This window comes from Pelodiscus sinensis, chromosome 13 (genome assembly GCF_052426305.1).
Source record: "Pelodiscus sinensis isolate ZL-2025 chromosome 13, ASM5242630v1, whole genome shotgun sequence".
Classification (NCBI taxonomy): Eukaryota; Metazoa; Chordata; order Testudines; family Trionychidae; genus Pelodiscus; species Pelodiscus sinensis.
The window spans coordinates 6,699,898-6,717,887 of record NC_143064.1 but is presented as its reverse complement, the minus strand read 5'-3'; the positions used below and the strand labels follow the sequence as shown (position 1 = coordinate 6,717,887).

Here is a 17,990-nt window from a genome sequence, read left to right as displayed (position 1 = left end):
TTACTCCTCGTAGAATGAGGTTTACAGGGATGACAAAATAGCACGTCCGCTTTATTTCAAAATAGCGAACTTGTTCAAAAGACGCGGGGTAGCTATTTCGGGCTACCTCAGGTGTCCTGACATACCAATCGTGGGCTAAATCTTTTGCTAGAGTGAGTCAAGGGAGCAGGGCCATCCTGACCCATATTCAGAATATGCAGCGACACAGGACACCAGAAAATTTGGGGCACCACTGGGTCCTACTGTCCACCTCCCTCCCTCTTCCTGTCCCTGTTCTGTGGCTCTGCTTAGAGCAGGGGTGGGGAACTTCAAGCCTGGGGTCCGGATGCAGCTCCCAACTTGCCTGGATCTGGCTCCCTACGCCTCAGGGCTCCCCCTGCATTGGGGAGCCCGTGCTGGTGCTCCAGCCCCCCCCAGCTACCCCCACCACGGAGTAGGAGTACACAAAGTCTACTAGCCAGGGCTTCCAGAGGCTCTGGTGTGAGGGGAATGTCCATCTCCTTTTCAGTCCAGGTGCCACGTGACTAGTGGGCTACATCTAGACTACCTCCCTTTCTCGTAAAAGGGATGTAAATTAGACGTATCACAATTGCTAATGAAGCGGGGATTTAACTCTCCCATGCTTCATTAGCATAAAAATGGCTGCCGCTTTTTTTCAGCATGGAGCTTTGAAGGATAAGGGATAACTTTTCATGAGGGATAAGAGATCATTCGGAAAAGGCTTTATTTTTCGAAAGATCAGTGTCTAGACTGGCACGTTTCTCCGACAAAGCTCCGTGCCAAAAAAAAGCGGCACGGGAGAGCACGGGAGATTTAAATCCCCGCTTCATTAGCAATTGCCATACGTCTAATTTACATCCCTTTTCCGAAAAAGGGAGGTAGCCTCGACGTAGCCGTGGCGCTTTCGTTTTTCTGTTTCTCACTTGTGTGCAGCCTCCCGGCTGGTTTTTCTGTGGATCAGTCCCCCTGACTCAGAAAAGGTTCCCCACCCCTGGCTTAGAGGCTAGTTAATTTAAAAAGTGGAGAAGCCTGCCAGACCTCGGAGCACAACACTGAGCCTTGCAGTGGTAAAAAAGCCACTTCGCAGGCACGTGCCACCCCCGGGTACAGACTTTCCTGGGGGGGGGGGGTCGGGCCCCATCGCAGCGGAGTTTAAAATATTGCACGAGCGTGTTGCATGTGGGGGCTCTAGAAACCCGCCCCCTGCCCGTTCCCACGCGGCGCGGGGCAGCAGCACGCGCAGCCCAGCCAGGGCAACAGGGCGCGCGCTGGGCGGCGCAGGGGCCGCAGAACGTTCCCGGACCGCGTCGCTCCCTCCCTCCCGGGGGGCGGGGCTTGCCTCGCCCTTGGAACGCCCGCCCCAGCGCCTGACGGGTCACATGATAAGTCGCGGGGGAGGAATCAGCTGACCGGAAGTGGCGCGCGCGGCGCGAGCCGGAGGAACGCGGCGGCGGTGGCTGCCATGGAGCGCTACGAGAAAGCGGCGCCCCCGGAGCTCAGGCAGTAAGTGGGGGCGGGGGTTGGCGCCCCTCCCCCCCGTTCTGGGTCCCTGCGGGGCGGGGCCTGCGGCACCGGGCCGCCCGTGGTCCCGGGTTGGGGGGGGCCGCGCTTGGGGCGCCACGAGCGGGGTGGGGGGGGCAGGCCTCGAGCGCCGACTCGGGGGGGGGGGCTGGAGGGAGCTGAGAGCCCCCCCCCCGGGACTCGGGCCGCTGCGTGGCGGGGAAAACCGGGGGGCTCCTCTCAGGGCCCCCCCCGGAAAAGTCTCGCCCCCCCCCCCACGGGGGATGCATCAGGCCGGCCCGGCTCTTCGCCCCCGCGGCTCCGAGCTCGGCCCGGGGCTCCCCCACCCGCAGAGCTCTGCCAAGCAAACAGCGACGCGCCCCTGTTTGGGGGCGTTTCAGTGTCACCTCGCTTATTTTGTTTCCTAAATCAGAATAAACAGCCGGGGGGGGGGGGGCGTCTAGACTGGCAAGTTTTTGCGCCACAGCAGCTGCTTTCGCGCAGACACTGGCTGCTTGAATTTGCGGAAGAGCCCTGACTGTAATGTACCAAATCAGTGCTTCTTGCGCAAATACTTTCACGCTCCCGCTCGGGAAAAGGCCCTCTTGTGCAAGAGGGCTAATATAGAGAGGGAAGAACCGTTTTGCGCAAAAAAGCCCCGATGGCTAAAATGGTGATCGGGGCTTTCTTCTGCAAAATCGCATCTAGACTGGCCACGGATGCTTTTGCGCAAAAGCACTTTTTGTGCAAAAGCATCCGTGCCAATCTAGGCACGCTTTTGCGGAAATACTTTTAACGGAAAAACTTTTCCATTAAAAGTATTTCCGCAACATCATGCCAGTCTAGATGCAGCCCCGTGGTATAAAGTGTCTTCATACAGGTGCAATTGCATCAGCACTGAAGCTTTTACGGGTATGAGCCTGTTGGCAAAAAAATGAACACCCTGTGCCAGCAAATTTATGCTGATACAAATTTTAAATGTAGCCCAGTTGTCAAGCTTTCTCTGTGAAAACAAACTTTTTTTTTGTAGCCATATGGAAGTTTACAAGTGAAAACCTCTGGGCAAGTGCTAAAAATCCCTTGCTCAGCTTACTTGAGGAGATAGAACTTCATGTTTCAAAATGAAGATCCCCCTGTGAGGACATAGTGACATTGATTCTTCTAGTGTTTGGAAGTAGCCCCATAGATTCCTTGGGTGGTTAAATCATTTTGTTTTGGGGTAAACACTTAGCTCAAGCAAAATAAGAAAGAACCATCAAAAGCAAATTCAAAACCAAGTTAAAACTGGTTTTGACTGCAGGGCCTCAACTTGTCCCAACAGACCAAATGCAGTTGATCAAGGGAATGCTTTTCCTTGTTTTTATTGACCAAATTATACTTAATACTGTAACTGGTTTTTTGCAGTCTGTGTTAACTTTGGAGTAGTAACCAAACTTCACCAGAGAGATTCTGACATTGGTCTATAATTCTAGAGTCCAGTCAAAGAGGTTTAGCTATAATATTCACTTTATATTGTAACTTGAATTTGTTGTAGCTAAAGTAAATTGACATGGCTTTTTGTTCAATCCTGTTTAGTGAACGGAATTTAAATCAACTGAAACTATAAAATAGTGTTGAACGGTAATGCTATTGGGATAATAGAATTTGAGTTCTAGACAGTTTAGTGGTGAAAGTTCTTAAGTACTACACTTGCCTCTAACTCTCCTTGTCAGTTTTATGATCTTTAGTCATATTTTTTCTGGCTTACATTTTTTTCTCATCTCTGCTTGTGGAAGAGACCCCTATAAAAAGGGGAAGTGATACACAGCAATATGAACAAATTTGTCTACTGCTTCAAGTAAAAAAAATTGATAGGAATGTGTTATTTTTAATTTGATGCTGAGCAGATCTTTAAAAAAACAAACGAATACATATATTATATATTTTGAAGAGATTGTTTGTTTGTGGATTTGTTTGCAAAATAAAGTCATACTTTGCAGTTACTTACAGATACCAAACTTTGCATAAACAATTCTGCCACTTAAATTAGCAGGATGCAGAACTTTTTACACTGGAATATGCTGGATGAAAGGTTTAAATTTTTTTTGTTTTTTGTCAGAAAAAAGTCATGACTATTACGATTAGAGTTCATACAAAATATTTGCTAACAATTAAAATCAAGTTGCTTATTCAACTGTCATTTTAGTGCAAAGAACATTTTTACTGTTACAAATCACCCTTTCGGTAACTAATTTGAATTATTTTGTAATGGAAGCTTTAACAAGTGTGGTAATTATTCAATAAAATAATGTTTGAAGTTGAAATCCTACACATTTAAAGCTGTACTTTTACTTCCCTTTTGCAAGCATATTAATTAAAAGTTCTATTGCACATATTTAATTTCTTGAATTTTCCTATAAAATTAATTTGCCTGGTCAACCACGGACCTCACTTGCTAGTACTAAAATAATTTAAGACAGTGGTTTTCAAACTTTAGCAATCTGAAAACTCCCATTTTGATTTAAAAATATTCATGGAATCCCTATTTTCCCCCGCCCCTTTGTTCTCCTCCCCCTCACTTGCTTTCACCTGGGAGCAGCTCCCATCCCCCCCCCCATCAATGGCCTGCCATGGGCAGGGATTGCTCCAGCTGGGCTCTGTGCCCTGCGAGGCTGCTTGCGTCAGGCTCCCCACCCATGGGATCCCATTTGATCAGTTAAATGTAATGTTTAATCAGTTAACTTATTAAAAGGAATTTTACATCCGTGCTTTCACCTCAGTGAGGCAGGCAGGGGTTCAGACTCTGAGTGGGGGCAATGAGGTTCGGTTTCGGACTTTGGCGAGGCAGCATTTACCTTGAATGACTCCCAAAAGTGACTGGCATGCCCCTCTGGCAGCAGCTTCTAGGTGGGGGGACCAAGGGTTCTCCATGCGCTTCACCTGCCTGCAGGCACTGCCCTCACAGCTCACCTTAGCTACAGCTCCTGGCCAATGGGAGCTGTGGAATCAGCCCCCTCCCATGGGCTACAGGGACTTACTAGCTGCTTCCAGGAGCTGCGTGGAGCCAGGGCAGGTAGAAAGCCTGCCTTAGCCTATCTATGCCACTGGGCTTTTAGCATGCAGGATGCAGTGAGGAGGAGGAGTTGTTGATCAGCGGGGCCCTTGGACCCTCATGGAATGCTCTCAGGAATCTCTCTGGGATCCACAGACTCCAGCATTAGAAATACTGCTGTAAGATATTTCTTATCATAACTGTTTAATGGCAGAATTTGGCTCTGAAATAATTCTGAAAATAAGACCATTAAATACCAACTATAAAGCTTAATTTTTGGTATCTTCCAAAGAGCAAATGCTAAGAAAGTTCTTTAAAACTAATTTTGTATTTTGTGTTTGTATTTCTCCCCTTTAAGAAAAGTTGATGCATTGTCAGGTATATTACACGACTTTCTGTATTGTTACAGCTGTTCTTGTTCATTTCAGAAATGAGGGCTCATTAACATCAACTCTAAGAACACTTCTGTTCTTCACAGCTCTGATGATCATATTGCCTATTGGGCTGTACTTCTCTTCAAAAGTTTATGTATTTGAAGGTAATTCTGTTGCTAAACAAAGACTCATATCTAAAATACTAGTTTTTTGTCAGTTCTCTAGTATCCATTTCTTTTTACAAACTGAATGCATTGGATTAGAAAGAGAACTCCCTTGGAATATGAGTCAGGAAACATTAAAGGTTGTGATATTCATGGTTTTGGGTGTAAACAAGAACCAATTTATTTCAGTGACTTAAGTTTCAGCTATGTAGAGAATACTTGGAAGGCTACAGTGGTAATGTGTGTGGAAATTGTTCTGTTAAAATTTTCTTTTAACAACAAGGGACATTCAGAATGAAATAATTCTGTCCTTCACTAGCCCATCTCTGATTTTGTTTCTTGAAAAACATACTCAGCTATATTTAAAAACACCATTCAAACACTGTGCTTCAGATTTTGAATTCTATTGTTTGAAGAATTTCATTTTCTCCACCTTCCTGAAGGTTGTGCTGTGGAACCAGGGCTCTGTTATATCGCTAACAACTAATCAAGAGCCTTTCTCTAATTCTGCAAAAGAGAAAATGGACAAACCGGCAGAACTTCATGATTCTGCATAAGTCTTTCTGAAGGCAAAATTAGAGCTTCCTTAATAAACAAGGGGCTAATGAGTATGTGGCTGTTTAAGGGCTTCCTGAAAAATAAAGTGTTCCCTTTGGTCCTTACAGTTGCAAGTGTCTGAAGCTGAGGCTAGAGGAGTAGTAAAAATTCAGGAAAAACTATTTGATTTCCTGTTTTCTTGGTATGTTAAATTTGCCGAAGACTCTTTTGTTAGTTATAACAAGATCTACTAACAGTGACACTTTATCACTCCTTTTTAAGCCTAAAATATTCTGGAAATAGCTCGAGTATCTTAAATCTTGTTGTTTGATGAAAAACATTTATTTAGTTTCCCTTGTATTATCTGATACATACAGTACTTCTGATGAGGAAGCATTGCCTGTCTAGTGGCCTGAGCATGTAAGTCAGGAACTCCCAAGTTCTAATCACAGCTGTACCACTGACTCTGTCTGACATTAGGGATGTGAATGACTGGTCAACTAGTGCACCCCTCCCCCTCTTGTCTTCCTCTCTCCCCCCCCCCCCCTTGCTGCCTCTATCAGAAAGAGACAGCAAGGGAGATGGGGACAAGGAGAGTGTGCTTCAAAGCACGCCCACCCAGCCAGGGCTGCATGCAGCGTTTCAGGGCTGCATGCAGCGTTTCAGGGCTGCATGCAGCGTTTCAGGGCTGCATGCAGCGTTTCAGGGCTGCATGCAGCGTTTCAGGGCTGCATGCAGCGTTTCAGGGCTGCATGCAGCGTTTCAGGGCTGCATGCAGCGTTTCAGGGCTGCATGCAGCGTTTCAGGGCTGCATGCAGCGTTTCAGGGCTGCATGCAGCGTTTCAGGGCTGCATGCAGCGTTTCAGGGCTGCATGCAGCACATGGAGCCCAGTGTCTGCCTCTTTGAAATGCCACGTGCAGCTCAGGGTCCCCAGCTGGTCCCAGGCTCCATGTGGCACTGCCTCTTTGAAATGCCACATGGCGCCTGATGCCAGGCTCCCCGCAGTATTTCAAAGTGGCAACACCACATGGAGACCACGGTCACTGCTGCTTTGAAATGTCACAGGGAGCACGGGGTCAGCGGGAGACTGCTTGAGTCCCCTGCTAGCCCTATGCTCCATGCACCACCTTTCCCTTTTGAAGTACAGCAACAGCCCTTCAAAGGTGGAGGTGCCCTATCGACTAATCGAATAGTTGATGCAAATTGCATTGACTATTCGATTAGGGATGTAAAATTTCGATAGCCAATTAATCTGACACAGACAAATATCTTAACCCCTGATCCTTATTTTTCCCAATTATTAAAAAAGAACACCACCCCTGTCAACTGAGCATTGAAGTCTGATGTAGGAAGACTTGTCTGTCCTGTTTTGGGCCTGCCACTACAGAAAAGGATGTGGACAAATTAGAGAGTCTAGCTAAGGGCAACAACAATTATTCGGGTGCTGAGGCACATGATTTATGAGGAGAGGCTGAGGAAATTGGGGCTTATTTAATCAGCAGAAGAGAAGAATGGGGGGGATTTGATAGCAGCCTACTTGAAGGGAGGTTCCAGAGAGGATAGCCAGGCTATTCTCAGTGGTGGCAGATGATAGAACAAGAAGCAATGATCTCAGGTTGCAGTGGGAGAGGTTTAGGTTGGATATTAGGGAAAACTACTTCACTGGAAGGATGGTGAAGCACTGGAGTGGGTTGGAAAGAGGTGGTGGTGAAGCACTGGAGAGGTGGTGGAATCTCCATCCCTAGAGGTTTTTAAGTCCTGGCTTGACAAAGGCCTGGCTGGGATGGTTTAGTTTGGGTTGGTCCGGCTTTGAAGATGGTGTTAGACTTGATGATCGGCTATGGTCTCTTCCAACCGTAGTCTTCTATGATTTTTATGATTCTAGGAAGACAGAAGAATATTTGTAGAACATTTTAAAGATATAAAATGCTGCATTTCCAAAAGTTACCTTTTTTCTTTGAGGTGTCAGTTAACAAGCAGTTTTCATTATATGTATCCCAATTATAATATAGTAGTGAAGTCTTGGTATTAACTGACCTATTGTCTTTCTGTCTCTTACCTTTGATATGTAGAAATAATAAACATGCAATAAATTGGGCCTCTTTAAACAATTGCAACTTGATGTTCTGTCACAGTAGAAACACTTAGAATTCTCTTACATTTAGAGGGTCTCTTTTTGTCTGTCTTCTCAGGTACCTTGGGAATGTCCAACAGAGACAGCTATTTTTATGCTGCCATCGTCGCTGTAGTTACTGTTCATGTGGTACTTGCTCTCTTTGTCTATGTAGCTTGGAATGAAGGGTCTCGACAGTGGCGTGAAGGCAAGCAGGATTAAAGAAAGCATCGCTGTTTGGTATCTACAGCCTGAAGACTGGATATTTGTGGGTGGAATGAAAAACATTCTTGTGCTGTGTACACATACAAAGTAGAAGGGAATGTCTCTGGGCTCTGAAGGCCTGTATGTGAATAGTTCAAGATTTTTGTGCCATGTCATCTGAATACTAATAATTTGTTAATAGTGAACATTTGTAATTTTAATCAGCTGCTACTTGGCACAGTGGAAGAGGCCTTCACCTGAAACGAGTGGAGTGACAAAGGAATGTGTGTATTGTATGTATACAACAAGTGTGGGATCTCTTTACAGTTCTGATCTGCTGTAACAAGACAAAGAAATTGAGAAACAACTATGGTCAGTCATGAAGCAAAATTATGTATTCCTAATGTGAAGTTACCTATAAAAAGAATGAGCAACGTAGTAGAACTGAAACAGATTTGATTTGATTCCCACTTCATCTGGGTGGATGTGCAGTTTTAAGATCATGGAATCATATTGACCATTACTTTGTGCTACTCAGTCATGGTAGTAGAGCATACAGTTTACATTTTTGGTGGAAGAACAGCCAGGGATTGTTTTTTTTTTAAATAATCCTGAAAGGGAATTCTTGAGCAAAAGGTCTTGCATCCTGGAGAGTGGTGGTTAAAATGTTTATGGGAATTGTGAGCTATCAGAACAACAAAAGAGAGGATGTATTCTTAAAGTTTCACTATCAAGTAGTAACATCTCAGGTTCACTGAAAATCATTGGTTTGCATCAAAACATGATCTGACTCCTACTATTCATTTCCAGAAAAAGTTACTGAATAAACTACAAAGAACCATGTAGTGTGGTATCTTACTACTTCATCAAGCTATGGGCAATGCATTTCTGAGGGGTTATGCTGCAGCTGGGTTGGTGTCCTTCAATCTTGAGACAGAATGGATGAGTGTAACCTCCCAAGAAGTGCAATAAATCTCCTAGAAAGGGAATAATGTTGTGGGAGTGTAGCAAAGTGGTCAGAAAATTCAGTCAGTGTCTTCTATTTACAATTTTTAGAATTTTTTTTATTTTAATGTTGGCTTGCTGCATCATTGTATTGACTTTTCTCCCAGCTGCCACAGGACATCTTCTAAAGATATGAAAATAGTACTGACCTGCTCATACTTGCATTCATACCACCTTATATTTTTGATGCAAAGCAGAACTGTGCTTTATTTTCTTTAAACGGAAATACTAAGTTGCACCTAAACAATTTGCGCTTTCAGCCACCTTCCACCACTACTTGAAAGTGTTGGATATTTCTTACAGTGCGATCATAGGCAAAATACATTATGGAAGGGGTTTGGAAGATGTGCTGGAGGAGCAAATGATATTTAAGGGGAGACAAGGTGATAATGTTAAAACTTTTGTCTACTATTAAACAAAATGTAATGGTGGTGGCTTTATCATCACTACTTCTTCCATGACAAATATCCACTTCGCATATTTTGTGGAATCATGAAATAAATTAATTCTAATTTTTTATTCTCTTGAAAGGAAAGGGTCTCTACCCAAATTGACATCAGGATGAAATTGTTCTCACAGATCGTTATTCTGAGTTTTGTTCTGCTTTTTTTTTTTTAATAAGCTAAGTGGTTTCTTTTACCTGCGTGGAGCAGAATTTTCCAATGCGTAGCATTTTTTACCTTCAGTTATTTTTAAATTATTTTGTGATTTTTGTTTTTGTTTTGCCTGTTTCACTTGTATTATATTATAGTTCCAAAGGAACCATTTATTGTTGTGGGAAGTAGATTGTTTTACACTCACTTGTAGTCTGCAGAACATGGCCATGAATATGATAAATCAGATACTTGTGCTTATTTGCACAGTAGCACAGGAGTGTGTTAAGATAAACTGTGACCCATCTCTGTGTACTAACATTCAGGGGCAGGCACTAAAAATGAAGCGTGCTGCTGCATGTTCACTTCAGATTAGCACAGATCAAGCTTTACATTTCATGTCTGAAACATTAACTTCTCCAATCTGGAAGCCCAGTGTTAGATTGCTACTGGCCCACTAGAGAATGGTGCTTTAGTTGTTTGAAATGTAGACTTATTTTGTAAGAAGCCATTCTGAGTGATTCCTATTCCTCAATATGTATATTCTATGTTGTATAAGAGCCCTTTAATAAACAATTATCATTCACTGAGTTCCAGTATCGAGGCTCTGTAAACGTAAATACTTCAGTTGAATTACTTCTAAATCATCATCATTCTAATGTTGTGCACGTAGTAACAAGACTTATAATGAACAGATTAGCTACAGCAACATAAAGAATTCACTATTTCATTTGTAATATCTGTGCTTCATTAATGTATACCATGTTATTGTGAGACTGTTTATTTGTGCTAAATGTCAGGGGATTACTAGACCCTACAATGACATTTCCTTGAGATAATTACTTACCATGGGCTCATCTAGACTATAGGGAATGGTCGAAAGAAGATATACAAATTCCACGGGAATTAAGTAATTAAGACACGGCTTTTTCGTCTAATCTCCCCCCCTCCCTTTGTCGAAAAGCCGCATAAACCTCCTTTTTTGAGGAAAAGCAGCTTTTTGACGAAGGGGGCAGTTCACCAAAAATCCGCGTCTTAATTACTTTCACTTGCGAAAGTTCTGTTTTTGAAAGTGCGATTGGAAGAAGATATGCAAATTCCCACGGAATTTCCATATCCTCTTTTGACCATTCCGCGTTGTCTAGATACACCCTTGGTGACTCTCAAAGTAGATGTACTGAAAGGTTAGAGAGGACCATTGCTTAAATGTCTCAACTATTAAAGGTGAAAATGTGAGATTATTCTATTGACGACAAGAAATTTTTATTTCCTCCTAAGCACAACATCTTTGCTTTAAAAAGAATGAGTAGTCCTGTGGCACCTTAGAGACTTACCAAAATATAGTATCATGAACTTTCGGGGGCAAAACTCACTCCTTGAGACCCACTTCTTACACACATTTTAACATCCCTAGTTTTAAAAAGAATGAGGCAGGTTTATGGAAGATAGCTCGATCAATGGCTGTTAGCCAGGATGACCAGAGATGGTTGACCATAGTCTGTTTTTGCTAGAAGCTGGGAAGGGGCAAAAGGCAGGCTGGGGTGGCGGATGCTGCCAACCCCATGGCTGCTTGCTGAGGCCCTTGCTGCTGCCTGTGATCATGGGTGAGTATAACTGTCCCTGCTCTCATACCCCTTCCTTTCTGTTTGATACAAAACCATCACATTCCGCACTCATACCATTAAGCTAGCAGAGCCAAACCCTGACCTTGCTTTTCTTATTATAACTTGCTTTTCAGGTTATAATAAGAGCTCCATACCAAATTTGGTGCCCTAGCTCTTCCATTTAGGAGGAGTGCTTGAACAAAGAGACTCATGGATGGACAGACACATATTTCTAAAATATATAGCTCAATGGTTTTTAGTACTTAAAAGTACAGAGTTTTGAACAATTGTTGGTAACAAGGCAGATGTTACTAAAACAGTTCAGTGACTGTAAACTGTTCGAATACTCATCTGTCCCATTTTCAGGATAGATTTATCCCATGTTTCTTAAAATTTGGTTTGACCATCAAGGGCGGGTAAATGAAAGCTGATTAAATAGCGTGAATAGGTATCTTTTTAAAGCAAGTGGTATTCCTAAATTTTCAAAATACTAGCTATGTGGTTCATTGATGCAGTTAGGAATTGTGGAGTCAAAAACCCCAGGACTTTCCAAAATTATTAAATAGAGGAATTTGTTCTGCACAGCCTGTGTTTTCATCTGAACTTTCCTTTTTATAATGGTTGTAGATGTGTATGAGGCACACAAGTTGAATAAGCAAGCTTAATTGGAATGCAAGACACTTCGGCTACGTCTACACTGGCCCCTTTTCCGGAAGGGGCATGTTAATTTCAGAAGCCGTAATAGGGAAATCCGCGGGGGATTTAAATATCCCCCGCGGCATTTAAATAAAAATGTCCGCCACTTTTTTCCGGCTTTTAAAAAAGCCGGAAAAGAGCGTCTACACTGGCCCCGATCCTCCGGAAAAAAAGCCCTTTTCCGGAGGATCTTATTCAAGCCGCGGATTTCCCTATTACGGCTTCTGAAATTAACATGCCCCTTCCGGAAAAGGGGCCAGTGTAGACGTAGCTCTTATGTAGTTTAGACCATGAACTGCGAAAAGTTTAATGTAAAATGTACACAGGACGATGTCAATATTTTGGGTTTATCAGAGGGCATTGTTCTTAGATTTGTTCTCTCCCTCATCTGTCAGATCCTAAGTGGCTGATGTAATTAAGCTTTAATATGGGAGCAGCACAGTCTAGGTACACTGAAGTTGAATAAAACATGTAAAACATTTAATTTAATGTTTGGCTGGAAGGATGGAGGGTATATAACATGTATTTTATTTGAAACTGCTGAAAACGAATTAAAATGACATGAGCAGTATAGCAGAATTGGTCTTGGAGATAGAAGGTGGTGAAGTAACATTTGAAGGAGAATTCTGTGTACGCCCTCTGTAAGCTGGAAAGTTTGCCTTATGCAACAATACAGGTTGGTCCAATAAATATTATCTCACCCTCATAGTTCCTATAGTACAAGACTCAATAAGCAATCTTCAGTTTGTCATACTGCACTAGCAGAGTGACTGATGGGATGGCAGATTTTTCCATCCAATATTCTGTCTTGCGTGCGCATGCTCCATTGTCTAGAAAACAGAAAATTGTATATTTCTCACTTGGCCAGCTGCTGGGATGTTTGGAGTAACTGGCATCGTGACAGCTATATTTGGTTTAAGCTATATTTGGCACATCCAGAGTATGTCTACACTGCAGAGATTTTTCTGGAAAAAGGCAGTTTTTCTGTCAGAACCTCACATCCACAGTGCAGTCACGTTCTATCAAAAGAACAGAGGGGGGTTTTCTGACATAGGTAAATCTCTTTCTATGAGGAAGAAGCCTTTTTCTGAAAGCTCTTTAAAAAAAAAAAAGGCATGTGTGGATGGGGAAGAGGGAGCTCTTTCAAAGGAAGAGGAAAGAGGAAAAAGCAGACACCCCTGGTGGCCACTCCATCCATTGTAATCACAGCTTAAATGTGAGAGAGCATCTACGCTGAATGGACGCTATCTTTCGAAAAAGCAGATGCACTTTTGCTGTGTTGATGCTCTCTTGGAAGAAATTTTTTTGGAAGATCACTTCCAGAAAAACTTCTTCCGAAAGAAGCCTGCAGTCTAGACATAGCCCCAATGAGTTAGGGTACTCTTCAAAGTCTTGCAGAAGGGACATTGCTGATTCCAGTGCCGCTCTATGATGCAAAGGGTCTTTTCTGAGGGCCTTCAGTGTGGACCTATGTAGTGTTGGGAAGCTATGTAGTTTGGGAATGTCTTTCTGCTGCTTATTTTTCAGGAACGGCATTGTGCAAGAGGGTTTGTTTTTTTTTTTTGCGCAAGAAGGGGCGGTGTAGACAGCTCCTTCTGGCACAAAAGCCTCTTCCACACAAATGGTGGCTCATTAGGTATGCAAATGAGGCTCAGCAATATTCCACACTTAGCCTCATTTGCATAATTCTTGCACCCTTTGCATAATTCTTGCACAAGAACTGGCTAGTGTAAACATAGCCTATGGCTATGTCTACACTCACGGCTTCTTGCACAAGTACAGCCGTGCTTGCACAAGAATCTGCAGAGCATCCACACTGCCTGCCTGCTCTTGTGCAAGGAAATTTACAGTATAGCATGGTAAGAGAGGGCTTCTTGCACAAGAGCTACGCTCTTTAACAGGTGTACGCCCTCTTGCGCAAGAGGGCAGTGTGGTCGCTGGGCAGGGATTTCTTGCACAAGAAAGCCCTATGGCTAAAAGGGCCATCAGAGCTTTCTTGCGCAAGAGAACGTCCACACTGCCATGGATGCTCTTGCACAAAAGCACATCTTGCACGTGGCAGTGTGGACGTTTTCTTGCACAAGAATTCTTGGACAAGGGAAGATGTTCTTGCACAAGAAGCCACCAGTGTAGACATAGCCTATATGTGTAAAACTCTGTAAATCTGTAAGCAAAAACAGTCACAGCTCAGCATCTTTGTGTATGATTGCAGCAGGCATTTGTGTGCTCTGTTATTGGTTGCATAAGGGCACACAGAACCAGGTGGAGTAGCTTTTCCTATGGTATTTCAATTATACATCTCTAAGGGGGGAATCGAGCGGCTGAGGTAGATGCATAAAATCCCACAGAGCAGCTGGGATTTTGTTTAGTCCGCATTGTCTCTGATCTAGTACTTCCTGACATAAAATCAACGTTCTCAGTTTTAAGTTAATGATTGCCTCTTAATCTCTATTGACACTTCAGGGGCCACCATTAGTGAAGGCTAAATTGGGCTTAAATGGTGCTCACAAGGAGATTATTGCATAGTGCTGGGGTCCAAATTAATCCCTTTGTGTCTGTCAGTTAACATGATCCTGTTCTAATTTCATGAATGGCTGGTGGCGTGTGCTGCTGTCCGTGGGGGAAGCTAGGAGAGGACTGAAGCCAGATAAATGGACCACAGTGGTGCTGAAAAACCGAGGAAGAACAGCTCTTGCACAAGAGAGGATTTTTGCACAGAAAGGAGCTGTCTATACAGCTCCTTTTTTGCTCAAAAGCTTCTTGTGCGAAAGTGGCTGCTAATTAATTATGCAAATGAAGTGCGGCAATATTTCACTCTGCGCTTCATTTGCATGCGCTTTTCGGCAAGAAGGCTACAGTGTAGATGGAGCCATTATATAAAGATGAAGCCCTAGAGATCTGGTTCTTACTGGTCCCTTAGAATGACATTGGTTGGGCGTAGAGGAGGAAGGTGGTTTTATTTCCAGGAGTAATGCTCAAGGAACATTCAATCTGCTTCCTTGCCGTGGGGATGGAGATGCAGTAGCCTTCCATTTTTGGCGGGTAGGGAAGCTTTGTGGTGTGAGGGTGTCCTGGCTGCGGTTTGAGTGTGAAAGGTGGAGGCAAGAATGCTACCTTACCTGCAGGCTCTCATAGCTCAGAAACTGGAGTAGATCTATAGATGTGGTGGAAATTGATACCATTGTAGGGAGCACAGGATGCTGGCATCCTTCAGGTGAGCAGTCATTAAAGCCTTTCCTAAGAAAGTCTCTTCCTTTTTGTTCTCACTTTTGTCATATCTTAAGCTTCCTGGTTTCTGGCCTGCATAGGCTTCTGAGATTGTTTGTCTTCGATCTCCTTATAATGGTCTTAGATTAGGTGTTTATGCTGTTTTCCGAGTCAGCAGCTTTCAATGGCTTGAACGTAAAATGTGTCCTTTATTTTTAATCCTGCTCTGGTGGTAGGTTGAGGTTCTTGCTGCTCTGGTTTTAACCATGGCTCTGAGTAGCACTAAATACGGAGTTCTTGTTCCAGCCAGTTGGCACAGGGCATGATGCATTTTAATAGGTGTGTTAATGTAGATGCCCCAGAGGCTTAGGCAATAAGAGTGTGGTTTTTATTAATTAAAACAGTTCAAATGAAGCTGATTTATGGGTGAGAATTATACAAGTGGAGACGTTACAAAGAACAAACAAACAGCTCTGATCGGCACTGTGCCATCTAAGCTAGGTGTAGTCTTGGGCCCAAGGTGCCACCTCGTATCTCTACTGCTAGCCATGGTTTCTTCATGGCTCTCAGGGAGCCAACGTATACAGGCAGTCCCCGGGTTACATGGATCCGACTTACATTGGATCCCTACTTACAAACGGGGTGAGGCAACCCCGCACTAGCTGCTTCCCCCCAGCAGACCAGGGAGACGCGGAGCTAGCGCGCCCCCCCCTCCCCCCAGCAGACCAGGGAGACGCGGAGCTCGCATCTCCCCCCCCCCCACCCCCCCAGCAGACCAGGGAGACGCGGAGCAGCTTTTCTCATCAGACACCTCAGCTTGAGAATAAAGGACTGAGGGAAGTGAGGTGTGGGAGAATAAAACTGAGCTCTGGAGAAATGTTTGGCTAGAGTTTCCCCTACAATATGTACCAGTTCCGACTTACATACAAATTCAACTTAAGAACAAACCTACAGTCCCTATCTTGTACGTAACCCGGGGACTGCCTGTATAACCAATTTTTAGACATACAAGTCCATCCATGTTGAACATTCATCTAAATTGACAGAAAATTGCAGATCCTTCCCCTCTCCCTCAGTTACACCTCAGGCCCTCCAAAAAGGCAGAATGAATTTCCTGACCTTAGGAAGATGAAACCCAACGCTACCGCTGCCTCAGCAGAGCCTTTCCTGTCTGTCCCCGTTCAGGGCTTAAGCCTGGGCCTAGAGTGAACTCTCTAGGAAAAGGTGCCAGGAACCTTGTTGATCAAGCTTATTGCCAAAATCAAGACGGTGCTATGGTGACAGATGGAATTGATAGGTTGCTATTCGTTGGTCTAGTCTGATTTCCACATGCAGGCCCGCTTCCGCTGGTGCTATTGAGACTTTCATAAGCATAAAGGGAGGTATTTTTTGTTTAATGGCAGTGCACAGTGATTCCACATGGAATCAGGACCTCGTTGTTCTAGGTTTGGTACAATATCGAAAGAAGAACTGATTCCTTGCCTCAAAGAGTTTGCCCTTCAATGAGTAACCTGGAAAGAGAATACTTTTATAAATACAATAATGACTTCTATAAAAGGGTATAAGTTGAGGGTCTGCTGCTTCCCTCATGGTTGAGGAAGTGTCAATCATTTCTAAAGTAAATCGCCTCCCTATAACTTGATAAGCTTGACCCCTTCCTCCATAACTGATGATCAATATTAGATTAGTGCTACTACCCCTTCAGGTAACTTAGAAGTTGCTAGATCACAGAACAATGAAGTAAACTGGTCACGCTACAGATTGATGCTTATGAAACTTTAGAAGATGTACGTAACAGGAATGAGGCAGATGTGGGAATGGGCCATGTACTAGTGGCAGTTACATTGCAAATATAAGAACGAAGTAGAATTGAACAACAGAGATAACATGCTATAACATCACCAAGCTAAAACTGACAGCCTGAGAGTTTAGATTTCCTCTACCACATACACGTCGGGTGCATGAAGATGATTGAACAGAAGACAAGTGGAAAAAGATAAAGCAGGGGTTCTCAAACTGTGTGACACCGCAACCCCCCTCTAAGTTGCTCGCGACCCTCCCCCAAGGGGTCAGGACCACAGTTTGAGAAACGGAGAGGTAAAGGAACTAATACGTTTAACGAAGTACTCGGTTACAGGAAGAAACGTCACAATGGGAGGTTATTTGAGGATACGTGGCAGAAAATAGAAAAATCAACACTTGAAACTAAATCAAGCAAGAACAAGAGCTCAGAAACAGCAGCTCCAGGAAGAATGTCATAAAGAACAAAGACTAAAAAGAATTCTAGGAAAGGCCAGTGAGACTTTATAGGCAAAATGGTATCAACTGCACAGACTGCTGCAGCCCAGAATATGAAGACTCTATACAACAACATTAAATGGCTGTGTAGAGGGGAGAAGAAAAAAACCAAACATCTCAAGAAACCTAGGACACCTTAACAATGAAGCCATCCAAAATCAAGTGGGAAATGGGTCCTATATTGCTACTTCCTAATGAACGAGACCTCAGTGTAAAAATTGGAGGGTCATTCCATTTCTATCCATCCCAAGTAAGGTATTTACATGTTAGAAGAAAGAAACCACTAGATGAATGTTTTTACAAGAACAGGCATAGTTCAAATAGGAAAATTCCTATATAGATCAAATAGTACCCTGTGTGTCATCTTAGAACTATCAATCAAATGACAGTCACCACTTTCTATGAGTTTTATAGATTCCCAAAAAGCCTTCAATAAAGAGGATAGAACAAGTATATGGAAGTGACTGTGCTGTTATGCAATCTCTCTGGAATTTAACATTATTCAGGGCTTCTATGAAAATGATACAAGTAGTAATAACTAATTGATTAGGTCATTGTAGGTTACTATAGGCATCAGCCAAAGATGTCAGGACTAGAATCAAGCAGGATTTCTTTACTTGTAGTGGATGAGGCAATGAAAGCATGATCACGGAACGGCCAAGA

General features: G+C 43.5%; 1 protein-coding gene across 2 annotated transcripts; it reads left to right on the top strand.

Annotated features, from left to right (window-relative positions):
- The first annotated feature begins 1,387 nt into the window (after nucleotides 1-1,387).
- Nucleotides 1,388-10,112, top strand: VMA21 (vacuolar ATPase assembly factor VMA21). 2 transcript variants are annotated; one of them, XM_075941104.2, is made up of 4 exons: nucleotides 1,400-1,503; nucleotides 4,596-4,710; nucleotides 4,960-5,069; nucleotides 7,800-10,112. In XM_075941104.2, exons 2-4 carry the CDS (start codon nucleotides 4,652-4,654, stop codon nucleotides 7,940-7,942), a joined length of 312 nt encoding a protein of 103 aa, XP_075797219.2. In that variant the 5' UTR covers nucleotides 1,400-1,503; nucleotides 4,596-4,651; the 3' UTR covers nucleotides 7,943-10,112. The 2 variants fall into 2 exon arrangements, with proteins under 2 accessions (XP_075797220.1, XP_075797219.2); XM_075941105.2 differs by lacking the exon at nucleotides 4,596-4,710 and having other exon boundaries at nucleotides 1,388-1,503.
- Nucleotides 10,113-17,990: the final 7,878 nt, after the last annotated feature.